Below are 13,927 nucleotides of genomic sequence, written 5' to 3' on the forward strand. Positions count from 1 at the left end.
ACTAGAACATACTGAGTGTGGATACACCCGTCATCGAATAAAGCTTGTCTAGTTACAGGGGTTATTAAATGCAGATTGTTACAAACACACACGCTGGTTCTTGATTATAGGCTATCCTGGAAGAACAAGGTAATAGAGGGAAGGTAGAATTTGCTCGTAAGACACACCAGCTCCTCCAGCGCAGTTCTGAACAGAACCAGGTAAATCAGTCCCGGCAGGGACGGGTCTTATCACCCAGCACAGCTAATGAGCACGAGCAAATAAGCAGGTGTGAGTGAAATATCCTCAGCGTGAACGGTGATTTCAGCTGCCAGCGTGACTGGGCACTTTCCACCTGCCACGAAGTCTCTGATACAGCTGTAGCAGCTGGATGCTTCTAAACCCCTCTCAGGGCCGACCCGAGCTTCGTTACAGTTAAAACATTAGTAAATAGTCTTACTAGCCTTCCAGCCACTTCTGGTCCCCTCCCAGCTGCTGCTCCTCATCCTAGGCCATGTGTACACTGCAATTCGACGCCTGCAGCTGGCCTGTGCCAGCTGAGTTGGGGCTGTTTAATTGTGCTGTAGATGTTTGGGCTCAGGCTGGAGCCCAGGCTCTAGGACCCTGCAGGGTGGGAGGGTCCTAGAGCCCAGGAGCCCTAATGTTCTACACTGCGGTTAAACAGCCCCTTAGTCTAAGCCCTGTGAGCCTGAATTATCTGGCACGGGCCAGCTGCAGGTGTCTAATTTCAGTGTAGACATCCCCTTAGAGCCCCTTTTATCTAGTCTTGCACCCCACAGCAGAGGTGAGGAGCTAACACCTGGTCTGTGAGCAGGGTGGATTTCCAGGGCTCTCATCTCTTTCCTTCTCTTCAAGGGGTCGCTGCTGAGCTTTGTTGCCAGGGCTGCTGCTGTTTGCTATCACATCCTGAATTCTGTAGCTCCTGTTTCTCAGTGTAACACTCTCACTGTGGGGACTTTCCAGCAGCTGAGCTCCCCAGCCTGGCTAATTCACACTGTGCTTCAGAGCTAGACAGTCACCCGCTTGTAGGGCAAAATTCTCCTTCTGCAAAGGTCTTGAGCCAAAGCACTAACTGGAGTGAGGGCAGGGCATGGTGCCAAACAAAAGGCACCATTTCTCTGCCCCAGACCAGTGAAAATGTGCAGATTAAATAACTACACACATCACCACCAGGGAGCGATTTCCAAAGTTAGCTATGTCCAAACCTCCTGTGCAGGTAGCCAGGAGGGACTCGGCCCTACAAGGACAATGCTCAGATATGGGAGGGGTGTGTGTTTTGTTCTATAGCCCCAGTAGTGCACTAGGTGCTGTAAAGTTTATGAAAACTTGTTTATAGGGTTAATCCTATATTCTGTTGTGTCTCCCCAAATTCCATTGACGGTCGTAGCAATTTGAGGGTGGGAGGCAAGCACTCTCCCCGTGACAAAATAAAGCCGTCCCCAACGAGGGGCGGCAGCTTTGTCGCTGGGAGTGCAGCTCCCGCCGACAAGGTGCTGTCTACACCTGTGCTTTTCATCCGTAAAACTTTTGTTGTTCGGGGGGGTATTTTTTTTCATACCCCTCAGCAACAAAAGTTTTAATGATGAAAGTGCCAGTGTAGACATGGCCTAAGACTTCCATTCTGACCATACCCCTGATTCCCTTTCGCTGTAGAGAGCCTCACTGAGTGGGAAACTCTTGCCCGACAGCCTCTTAGATGGTCTTAAAGACGGGCTTAACTGTACCTTTTGGGGGGAAAGAGATAAAGTTTGTTCGGATGCTCTGAAGCAGCTGCTGTGCTTGCTGAAGTCCAATTCTATTTCTTTTAAGACAAAACAGGACAAACCCCCGCACAAGGGGAGAGACAAGAACACAGAAGAGAGAAAATGCAGCTGCTCTGGGAGGTGCTGACTGTCCCTTGCTGCCGATGGAACAGCTCCCACCCACGCCCTGATTAGCCATTCTGAGACCTGGCAAATCTGTCCCAGCTTCGGGCTCTTTAAGGCTTTGCTTAACATATACACTGGGTCCCATTCTCCCCTTGCAATAGCTTTGCTTAGGGGTAAAACTAAATTGACTTCAGCTGAGTCACTCCAGTTTACATGAGTGGGAGAGAAGACTTGGGGTGAGCGTAACGTGTCTTTTGGCTGCGATTACTTATTCCTTCTTGTCTTGTTTTCAGCTCACAAACCACCGGCAAGGGGAGCGCTCGGGTTTTACAAAAAGAAAAGCGTTGTCAGCAGCAGCATTTGGGAGGAAACGTCTCGCTGTGGCCCTTACACGGGTGCAGCTTCGGTTTGGGCAGGAACACAGAGAGCGCTCGTACAGACGGAACAAGGGTTTCTAACCCTGACCTGAGACGCTTCCTTGTGAACATCTGACACCGAAGCAATTTCCTCTGAAGGAGTCCAGCTGCATTTTTTGTTGTTTTTAGAAAAATGGTTTCCCCCCCCAGATTCCAGGGGCCAGATTCTGCTGTCAGTTACACCGGTGTAAACTGATGTCAGTGCAATAAAAGTGGGGTAAGTCAGAGGAGAATCAGTAAATCTTAAAAGTAAATGTTATAAAACAACGAGAGACACCAATCCTGAATCACAGCTCGGCTACATGCTTTGTTTAAATGGCGCTTTCATTTTCATGGGTAAGCTGCAGTCAGGTTTTATCTAAACCAGCTTTTAACAATATCCAGTTTTCCTTTCACAAATTTTTTGAGTTTAGACTGTTTTTCTTCAAGCTTCTTGTACAGATCCTTCTCTCCTGGCAGCAGGGCCTCCTTATTGGCAATCTTTCTTATTATCTCAGCTACTTCTCTAACTTCCCTCAGTGATTTTATTCTTTCTTGGTACCCAGGCTTTAGTTCCTGTTCTTCCGACATGATCAGCAGGTCAATGTATTCCGGAGTGGACAGCGGGTTGGGTTTCAGAGCAATTGCTTGCAGACGCTGGAGGCTGCGAGATGATTTATCAATAAGCTTCATTAATATCTCTTCCACTGCAGCGTATTCCTGAGACAGCTTCTCAACCACACTCTTTGTCGATAACACCTCACCAGATGCCTTCTCATACTTTTCTTTCAGTTGTGCATAGGTCTGTTTCTCTTTTACTACTTCATATTCCCACTTGTACTTTTGATTGAAATGAATGTTCCAGGCACATTTACCAGGGCAAACTGTGCAATGTCCTGTCTTCCCATCTATAGCTGTACACCCGCGCTTACCATCATCGTTAGGGATTCCACAGGGGTAGTGACAGGTATAGTGACACTGCTGGCAGTTTGTTATATACTGACCTGTACCAGAGATGTCCTCCTGCACTGGCACTGTTTTCTCTACCTCATACTCAAAGTCTTTATTGGCCTCCATATCCCCCTGATGCTGTTCCAGAGCTCGCTGCGTCTGTCTCAGCTCTTCTAGCTTTGTCAGGCCAGCTTTGATTTGCGGCTGCAGCCCTTCCACGGCCGTCTCCAGCTCCTTCCGCTCTCTCAGAACTTCCTGCGTTAATGTTAAACTTCTGGTTTCTAATTTAACTAAGGATTCAAAAAATGTCTCCATGCTCATGGCTCCCATTTTCCAGAACATTTCATCGAAATTAAAACTGCCCTCGTCAGCTCCAGCATTACAGGCAAAGAGCGCGGAGTTATTGAATTTGAAGTGAATAGGGTTGCCCTTAGCATCTCTAGCACAAGGGACATCAGCTGTGTTAATGGCCTCCAGAACAGGGGGCGCCTGTCCGTCCGCGAAGGTGATCAGGATTTGTATATTATCTTTTATGTCCTTCCCAAAAATGGAGAGCACGGAGTCAAACACGTACCTCTGGGCGTGCGTCAAACGAGATAGTGAGGCCTGAACTACAAAGCAGACGGCGTCTATGTGATCAACGGCTCCTCGGGTGGAGAAAAACTCTCGGATCTGCCTTGTTATCTCTTTGTCTTGCTCTATCCCTCTGGTGTCGCCAAATCCCGGGGTGTCTATTATAGTCAGGGAGTAGGGGACTTTGAAACCATTTTTGTAATTAACTTCATAGGCTGTGACTTCAGATGTCTGGCTCTCAGCTTGGCTTCTGTTTGTAGTCTCATGGATTAGTTTGAACCTGAATTCCTCTTCCCATTGCACACCCAGGATATAGTTGATCATCCCATTGATGAGTGTGGTTTTTCCTGACCCAGTTGCTCCCAGCACCATAATGACTTTGTTAGGTCTCTGTAGGTTCTCTTTTCCCAGTCTGTACTTTGGATGTGTTGCGTTAGAATCGAACTCCGCCTTCTCTATTGGAAGTGCATAAACTGAGGGCTGCCCTTTTTCTATCAGAGCGCTCTTCTTGAAGAAATCTTGTGCTAGTGTCCTTAATTCTTCTCCTGTTGTGGAAATTGATCCCTCCTCACCTGGGTGACTCACAGTCCCGTCTGCACACACAGCCGACACCCGGAATCTGTAGGACGTCTGAGGCCTCAATCCATCAATGGTACAGAACTCTGCTCTCTTTCCTGTCCTTCGTTCCAGCCATTTGTCTTTCCCCTCATGTCTTTCACCTTCAGCTTCCTCTTTGTATTCCACCTTATACTCCCTTATACTGACTCCATCTCCAATGACACTTGGACTCTCCCAGGTGAGGTCTATGGCTGATGATTCTACAGTAGCTTTTTCTGGTTTTCCAGGAGGGCTGGTAGGAAGCATCTTCACAGGATCACTCACATCACTGCTCCCACTGAACCCTGGTTTGCTCACTGCAGCATATCGGAACTGGTATGTGGTGTTTGCACGGAGCCCCGTTACTGTGAAGGTCTTTTGTTTATCATTTGTATCCACAGCCATCCAGTTCTCCTGCCCTATAATTCTGTACTCCACCCGATAGCAGGATATCTCCTTTCTCCCAAAGGCTGCTGGTTTAAATGTGAGCTGCACATGGTCATGTCTGACTCCATCTGTCACGAGAGAGAGAGGTTTCGATGGAAGTTCATAGTTAGTGCTGACCAGGTCTCCATTTTCATAGAGGTAAATTGAAGCTCCAGGATTGTCCTCATCTGGGACTGAGGCCACAATGAATCGAGTTTTCCCATTAGATTTATTGACCCGGGCAAAGTCTGAAATGGATTTTGCAGATTTTCGGGCTTTTTGGTTTCTCTCTTTGTCCTCAAACCAGAGTTTGGATTTCTCACTTGCAGAACTGGCTGATGCAGGATCTTGGGTATTCTTCATAAACTGGGTCTGAAGCCAAAGTTTTAAATCTGATAAATATGGCTCCTCTTCATGTAATGAAGTGAACATAAAGGCGACGACAAAGTCATTGATGGGGTCAAGTACTATTTCATCCAGTTTATTCCGGGAGGACACCACGTCCACATCCTTTAGGACAGAAAGATAGGAATTGATGAAATTCATTTCTCGTTCCTTTTTATCCAGAAATTCATTGAGTTGCTGGGTATTGAATGGTGATCGGTTTTTGTTGGTTAAAATGTCTACCAGGTCCCCTTCCTCTTTTCCACCTCCACGGATGGAGGGTAGGATTCTTGCTAGCTGTTTCTGGAAAGTCTGTCTGTGTTGCATACACAGATCTTTGAATTGCTGGATTTTCCTCTTGATTTCGGGGAACGTTGTGGTGATCGGATTCTTCACTGCATCATTGCATCGCATGTCTAATTCTGTCAGCTGCTCCAGGGCAGTTTGAATATCAAAGATCAGTGATAAGCTGATCTCACGAACCAGCTGAGCAGCTTTGGAATCCAGCTTGGTCAGCGGGTATAGCCAGACTCTCACTGGCACGGCCTTCTCCCCCTGGGCACCCAGCAACTTGGGAAGGGTGGAATAAACTTTCATGGCATCGTGGTAAGTAACTGGATTGTTCTCAAGAGAAAAATCACCATAAAACTTACAACTAAATTTTTCAGCTTGTGCTTTTTCCCTGTCATCCATTCGGAGAGCTCCTTCCCCCTCTATGGAAACCAGGGGTATCTTTTTAATTGCAATCTGGAGGTTTCCCTGTATGTCTTGTATGTTCTCAGAAGAGGAAACTTCCCGATCAAAGACAAAGAAAGCCTGTGCCCCGTACAGCACAGCCGTGACCACATGGGTGGCCGTGCCTTGGTCAAACACATCAGGGTAAGAAACATTCTGGCGACCTATATGACTCATAGTCAGCTGCTTGAACTGTGTTGTAGTTGAGTACTGGAGAGAAACACGGGCTTGATGTTTTGATGTCTTGGTATCACTTAAATATTCTGCGGATCCACCCACTTTCACCAGGCCAAGCAGGAAACTGGCCTTCAGCGATGCTGTGACACTGAGGGCAGAGGCCTTGTCTTCAGTGGTGTCAGATGCAATAATCTGAAAATCAGTCTTGGATTGTGGTTTTGCATCTACATCATTTTGAAGTGTCTCCAGGTCCCATAAAGTGATGCCTAGAATAGTACAGACAGACACACGGTCAATGGCAGAGAAGGTGAGAAACCTTTCTGTTCTGTAACTGCCAGACATTTTCTAAAAATAAGAGCTGAATGTTCCTGAACAAAGTGTCTGATCTGGTAACATGCTTCACTCACTGTGTCTGTGTGTGAGAATAAAAATAGATTAACATACTGTGACAAAGTTCCTGCTCTACCTTGGTGGGTCTTGCGCTTACTGGCGGATTTGCTCGCCTTGGAGCTTCACGGCAGCCCTCAGCTTGGCCGTTTTTCTGAACCCACAGTCCAGGTCGACTCCTCCTGTGTCTGACCAGGAGTTGGGAGGATATGGGGGAACCCGGGCCCGCCCTCTACTCCGGGTTCCAGCCCAGGGCCCTGTGGAATGCAGCTGTCTAGAGTGCCTCCTGGAACAGCTGGGCGACAGCTACAACTCCCTGGGCTACTTCCCCGTGGCCTCCTCCCAACACCTTCTTTATCCTCACCATAGGACCTTCCTCCTGGTGTCTGATAATGCTTGTACACCTCAGTCCTCCAACAGTCCACGTTCTCACTCTCAGCTCCTAGCGCCTCTTGCTCCCAGCTGCTTACACGCGCACCACAAACTGAAGTGAGCTCCTTTTTAAAACCCAGGTGCCCCGATTAGCCTGCCTTAATTGATTCTAGCAGCTTCTTGATTGGCTGCAGGTGTTCTAATCAGCCTGTCTTAATTGTCTCCAGAAGGTTCCTGATTGTTCTGGAACTTCCCTGTTGCCTTACCCAGGGAAAAGGGACCTACTTAGCCTGGGGCTTATATATCTGCCTTCTATTACTCTCCTGTAGCCGTCTGGCCCGACCCTGTCACAATATATTTAAAAGGTTTCAGAGTAGCAGCCATGTTAGTCTGTATTCGCAAAAAGAAAAGGAGGACTTGTGGCACCTTAGAGACTAACACATTTATTTGAGCATAAGCATCCGATGAAGTGAGCTGTAGCTCACGAAAGCTCATGCTCAAATAAATGTGTTAGTCTCTAAGGTGCCACAAGTACTCCTTTTCTTTTTTATATATTTAAAAGTTTAACATAAACCCACAAACTGTAACTCTGCAAAGCTACGATTACAATGACATTTGTAGGTTAGCCTGCTGCGCCTGTGGCAGTTTCAGCAGCTGATCATGAGAGCGTTACGTGTACATGCACTTATCATCCACGTGGATCCCAAAGCATCTAAAAGATTGTACTAGCTCCTTCTGCAGTACAATATCTATACACCTAAATTACAAAAACCTTTTACATTAAGAAAATGAAGGTTGCAAAGCCAAGCAGTCAAAAGTTAGAAAATGCCATAATTAAGGTTTCCATGCAGCCTTCATTCAGCCGCCTTGTGTTTATGCATTCTGACCTGTCTTTAATTACATGATCAAATAGTGTCTATTCCACAGAACTCCTCGTTCACTGCACAGTTGGAATGGTTCTCACTGGAATGGTTCTAATTTAATATTTCTTTTTATACTTCTCATTCAATGTGTGGCCCCAGGCCTTATGTACTGTGTACCATTCAAACCCTGCACTAAATACGGAATTGTTAATTTCCTCCTGGGTGCCCCTCACCGTAATATCTAAGTCCTTCAACAACATTAAGACACCTCTCTTCACAACACGCCTGTGAGGCAGAGAGATGTTAATATCCCTATTTTACAGATGAGGAAATGAGGCAAAGAGAGTAAGGACTAAATTGTTGAAAACATCCACTAATTTAGTTGCCCAATTAGAGAAGCCCAGGGCCTGATTTTTTCCAGAGCCTTTAGCAGGTTTATAGAACTTTACATGTTTGAGAGCTGCCCCTGGAGTCGATGGGAGTTGCCGTGAGCATTCAGCACTTCTGCAGATCTGACCAGCTACTAGAGGGGAAAGAGAGACACGTCTTCCAGTGGGATTTGCAGCAATTTGCTGTGCAGGGGCAGTGGAGTCTTCCCCCCAAAAGTAGGGGGCAGGGATCCCTGCCCTGGCCCTTCCACCTGAGGACCCACTGCCGGCCAAGCCGGAAGCCGGAGCAGGCCGGGAGCTGCAGACCCTCCACCTGCCTGGAGTGGGGGGGCCAAGAGCAGCCCCCGACCTGTGTCCGCAACCCACGTGGCCCCCCACCCAGGGCAGGTGGTGGGTTCGTGGCTCCCCACAGCTGCCCACGTGGCTCTTACACTGACTCGGCTCTGGCTGGGGGACGGGGCCTCGGAGCCGCAGCCCGGCCATGGTGAGAGCCAAGCGTCCGGGCAGCTGTGAGGAGCCACGTATGTCCAGTGATCAAAGACAAAGCGGGAGAGAGCCAAGCCAGTGCAACATTCTGGCATTGTCCCTTCCTCCGTATTGACTGTGCTTTCCCCACAGGCGCGTCCTGAACAAGTTCCTATACGTCAATGTCGCACCGTAGCACGCCCTGGTGGGAAGCGATCTGCCATAACACTCCCCCCCACCAAGGCTGACCCCTGCTACCCTGGTCCCTGTCTTGTGCCCTGTCTGCAGTCTGTCCCTGGGACAGTGTCCCTCCTGCAGCTCCTGGTTCCTTTCCTTTCCCCTTCTGGGTCATGTCTCAGCCCTGGTCTACACTAGGACTTTAGGTCTAATTTAGCAGCATTAAATCGATGTAAACCTGCACCCGTCCACACGATGAAGCCCTTTATTTCGACTTAAAGGGCTCTTAAAATCGATTTCCTTACTCCACCCCTGACAAGTGGATTAGCGCTTAAATCAGCCTTGCCGGGTCGAATTTGGGGTACTGTGGACACAATTCGACGGTATTGGCCTCCGGGAGCTATCCCAGAGTGCTCCATTGTGACTGCTCTGGACAGCACTCTCAACTCAGATGCACGATTGTTTGCCGTTGCTCTGACGCAGGGAGGGGCGACTGACGACACGGCTTATAGGGGTGGCTTACAGGGAGCTAAAATCAACAAAGGGGGTGGCTTTACATCAAGGAGTATTTCAGGCAGGACTTCACGGAGGGTTCCAATAAGAAATGGTGCACCTAAGTTATTGTTCTTATTGGAACAAGGAGGTTAGTCTGGCCTCTGATTGATACATGGCTAGATTTACCTCGCTGTACCTTCTCTGTGAGTGACTGCAGTGTGACCTAGAGGAATGAGTCCCCTAGACGGGGTGCAGGGGGGGCTTTGCAAATGAGTACAAAACAAATCTGGTCTATTTCTTGTTTTGATACACTCCATCTATCTTTTACATCTTTGGCTGGCAGCAGACGGTGCAGAAGGACTGCATGCCATCCACATCTCATGACTGCCCGGCAGAAGATGGTGCAGTAGGACTGTTAGCCATCCTCATCTCTTGCCTGCCCGGCAGAAGATGATGCAATAGGACTGCTAGCAATCCGTATTGCCTGCCTGCTCACCATAAGATGGCTCAATAGGACTGACTGCAGGACTAAAGAGAATGACCTGGTCAAGTCACTCCAAATTTAGTCCCTGCGCCCATGTCTGCCCAGGCGCTCCTGATCGACCTCACACAGGCGACCAGGAGCACCTCGGACATGACGATGATGGCTACCAGTCCAATTGCACCGTCTGCTGCCACAAGGCAATGGGTTGCTGCTACTGTGTAGCAATGCCGTGCCGCGTCTGCCAGCACCCAGGAGACATACGGTGACAGTGAGCTGAGCGGGCTCCATGCTTGCCGTGGTATGGCGTCTGCACAGGTAACTCAGGAAAAAAGGCGCGAAACGATTGTCTGCCCTTGCTTTCACGGAGGGAGGGAGGGAGGGAACGGGGGCCTGACGATATGTACCCAGAACCACCCGCAACAATGTTTTAGCCCCATCAGGCACTGGGATCTCAACCCAGAATTCCAATGGGCAGCGGAGACTGCGGGAACTGTGGGATAGCTACCCTCAGTGCAACGCTCCGGAAGTCGACTCAAGCCTCGGTACTGTGGAAGCACTCCGCCGAGTTAACGCACTTAATGCACTTAGAGCATTTTCTGTGGGGACACACACACTCGAATATATAAAACCGATTTCTAAAAAACCGACTTCTATAAAGTCGACCTAATTTCGTAGTGTAGACATACCCTCAGTCTCCTCCTGGATCAATCTGTCTCTGCCTGGCCTGCCCCGCTTGGCTTCTGGCTCATTCTGTCATCTCCCCGCTCCATTCTCATCACTGTTCTGATGCTGATTTTCGGTGGGACCTTGGACAAACCACGTAACCTCTCAAAGTCGCTTGGCCTGGCTGTGACACTGACATTTACACTTTCACAGGGCTGTTTGAGACCTGTCTTAATAATGTTTCTATAGTGCAAAGTATTTCTTAAATGACACAGGCTCCAGCTTCCTCCGGGCCCCGGGGGTGCTCAACCCTCTCGCGCCGCCCCAGCTCTGCCCCCTCCACCCCTTCTGCCAAGGCCCCACCTGTGCCCCGCCTCTTCCTGCCCCTGCTCTGCCCCCTCCCACCCAGTTCTGTCCCCTCCCCGAAGCGTGCCCAATCCTCACTCCTCTCCCTCCCCCCCCAGCACCTCCAACATGCTGCGGAACAGCTGACTGCAGCAGGCGGGAGCTGCTGGGAGGGAGGGAGATGAGTTGATTGGCGGAGCCGCCAGCAGACGGGAGGCGCTGGGGGGAAGGGGGGAGCTGTGTCAGTGGGTGCTCCAGCCCTGGGCAAATGATATAGTAGGGGTAGGACAGAACGCGGGGGTCCTGGGTACCAGGCCCACCCTTAGTTCACCCAGACCCGCTTGCCGCACAAGGATGTTACTGACTTGCTAAGGCATGGGGGTGTGCTGTACGCACCTGTGGCCTCTGCTGAGTTTCCAGTGGCTTCATCAACCACATTAAAGCCCAAATCCAAGGCCTGAAAGTTAGAAGGACCAATGCAGTTCCACGGCACGGGGACCGCAGCCCACAGGGACAAGTGTCCGTGGAAGGTGGCCAACGGCTTCTCTAGCTGACTGTTGGTGGTGTATTTAGCTGAGGGTGAGGGGGTAAGAAAGCAGGCCTGTCATGGAACGTTAGCGTCACCCTGACTATGCTACGGGGCCATATTCTGCTCTTGCTCACCCCAGCGTGTACTGAAGTCACTGGAATTATTCCTGATTGAAACCAATGAACCGGAAAACAGAGTTTGACACGACTGTCTCTCCACAGCACTTCACGGGACCGTAGCCAGAAAGCCAGAAATGACACAATGAGCAGAAATTCATCCCTGGTAAAGGGGAAACCTCCTTTTGCATGGACCTTACATCGCTGCTATATTAGTGCAGATACCTTGCAAGTTCAGCAACAGGCGGGTTATGGATTTCAGCGGGGACATGCTGTGTGCACACGAAGAGAAGAGTTTGCTCTCTTGCCCTGCTGGTTCTCTGCACTGGCTGAAACTCAGTAGTTAGGGAACGGTCCTAAGTGTCCAGTTCAACTCTTGGGTCCACGTGGAGTGGGAGCCGCCCAGGGACTGGGACTGCAGTTCCACGTGGGAGCGGAGATGCTGGATGTTTGTTCAGCCGCACTAGTGACTCCTGTCGTGCCAAAGGGAGCTCTGCTAAAGGCTCAGCCTGCGAGGAACTGGGGAGGAGGCCGGCACGTGGCCATGCATAGGGCAGAGCCAGCGCCCCTGCTGGAGGTCCCGTAGGGTGCACCGTCGGGTGGGAGAGCTCCTCGGGGGACGGGGGGACTGGAGAAGAGTCAGGGAGAAAGTGGCTGCCTGGCATCCGAGTCAAACACAAGCTGACTTTAGTCAAACACAAGTTCCTGGGCTCAATACGGGGTAACAGGGTGAAATTTAAGGGCCTGTGATATTCAGAGGTTCAGACTAGCTGATCTGATGGTCCCTTCCAGCCTTAATATCCATGAATCTGTGAGAAGAGTCAGACTCTTGTTCCCTTCAACTGAGCTACCAAGATACTTGTGATCTCCCCAAATTAGCCTCCTTGTGCACAGAGCAGCTGTTGGGTGGCTGGAACTGGGGTGGCCTCAAGATAGACAGGGGGTGACCAGTTAAGAGTCCGTCCCAAGACAGGCTATAACTGGGTTCAAAAAAGCATTTAAAAAGTTCATGGAGGACAGGTCCATCAATGGCTATTAGGCAAGATGGTCAGGGATCCAACCCCATTCTCTGGGTGTCCCTACACCTCTGACTGCCAGAAGCTGGGACTGGACAACAGGGGATGGATCACTCAATGATTGCCCTGTTCTGTTCATTCTCTCTGGGGCACCTGGCATCAGCCTTTGTTGGAAGACACGATACTGGGCTAGGTGGACCTTTGGTCTGACCCAGTGTGACTGTTCTTATGAGGGTGAGGGGATATTTAGAGTCTCTTGGTTGGTGGGTGGGGATGTGAGCGGGCAGTTACCCTGAGAAAAGATCAGGAGAAAATAACCCTTCCCAAGAGGGCAGTGGGTAGTTTCATTTAATCAGGCACACAAGATGTTTTAGTTCTACGTGACCTAGAACAAATGGCAGCAGGTCACCAGCCCAAGGCACGTACCTCCAGTTACTTCAGACCCGGACCCTGGGGGAATGTGCGGGGCCTTTTCCGTAATACCCATAAGCAGGGCCACTCAAAGCACACTTGGCTCATTCTCAGGTATGAAGGGGTTCGGACGGTGACCCTTTCCTCCCTTCACTCCTGAGTTCAGGGCTACAGCTGGGGAATTACCTGGGATAAGGGCATCTTTGCGGCAGTCGTACAGCATCCCCAGCTGGAAAGGGCGGCCCAGAGCCGGCATCTCAATGGTGTCAGCTGACATGGCCATGGTTTAACGTCCAAACCCTTTCCTCTGTGTCTCACCTGCAAGAAATAACTCGTGTTACACTGAAGTCCTCCAGGGGGCAGAGTCAAACGCTTCTCCTTGGCTGCGGACTTCACACCTCTCCGACCAGGTGAGTTTGGTTCATCACACTGGAAATGTGAGTTTGTGAGCATGGTTCTGTGTCACTTCCTGACACACACTCAGGTGCATTGTACTGAGGGCCCAGAAACTGATTCCCAACAGTAACTAGTCCTTGTAGAAACCTGGCAAAAGGGCTGGTTTTGCTCTTCTGTGCATCATTTTGATGCTACTGACATGACTGGGGGACTTCAGTGATCTCATTGTCTAGTGTAAACACAGAGCACTGGGCAACAGTGAAGGGAAATGTGAATGTGGAAAGCTCGTTGGTGAGATCAGCTAGGGCAGGATTGCTGGAAGAAGTGGGTTTAAAGGAGAAAGTTGAAGGGGGAGAGAAGGAGATGGTTGGACAGCATAAGGCAGACTGGGGTAGGAGACCATGGCCTGATTCTCCACTGCTTTACAGCTGTCATTGATGCCCCTACAAAGTGAGTATGAAACGCTTCCACTCTGATCTAGTAGCATTTTAAACCCACAGGTGTCAAAAATGACGCAGGCACCAGGCAGGGGAGACTCAGGATCTAAGCTGTTAGGAACGAAGGAAGCGGTAAGAAGAGGGGACTAGGAGACAGTGTGAGGAGAGATGTAGGCAGGGAAGAGAACAAGCAGGGCCTGGAGGGTGAGGACAAGGGACCTGATTCACTGCAGCTCTGCACGTTGTGGAGACACCAGAGTGAAGTGAGCTGAGAGT

General features: G+C 49.9%; 1 protein-coding gene across 1 annotated transcript; it reads right to left on the minus strand.

Annotated features, from left to right (window-relative positions):
- Positions 1-2,638: 2,638 nt before the first annotated feature.
- Positions 2,639-13,101, minus strand: LOC141981970 (uncharacterized). Its single transcript, XM_074943585.1, has 2 exons — positions 13,005-13,101; positions 2,639-6,372 (listed from the first exon to the last, which is right to left on the minus strand). The coding sequence occupies exons 1-2, from the start codon at positions 13,099-13,101 to the stop codon at positions 2,639-2,641; spliced, it is 3,831 nt and encodes a 1,276-aa protein (XP_074799686.1).
- Positions 13,102-13,927: the final 826 nt, after the last annotated feature.

The sequence above is a fragment of the Natator depressus genome, chromosome 2 (assembly GCF_965152275.1).
Source record: "Natator depressus isolate rNatDep1 chromosome 2, rNatDep2.hap1, whole genome shotgun sequence".
NCBI lineage: Eukaryota > Metazoa > Chordata > Testudines > Cheloniidae > Natator > Natator depressus.

What these genes read in the sequence shown, in the direction of transcription:
- LOC141981970 (XM_074943585.1), bottom strand. Translation starts at nt 13,101, where the DNA reads ATGGCCATGTCAGCTGACACCATTGAGATGCCGGCTCTGGGCCGCCCT. An exon ending in CAAAGATGCCCTTATCCCAG is followed by an intron (nt 6,373 to 13,004) that starts GTAATTCCCCAG and finishes GTACTATTCTAG; the next exon opens with GCATCACTTTATGGGACCTG.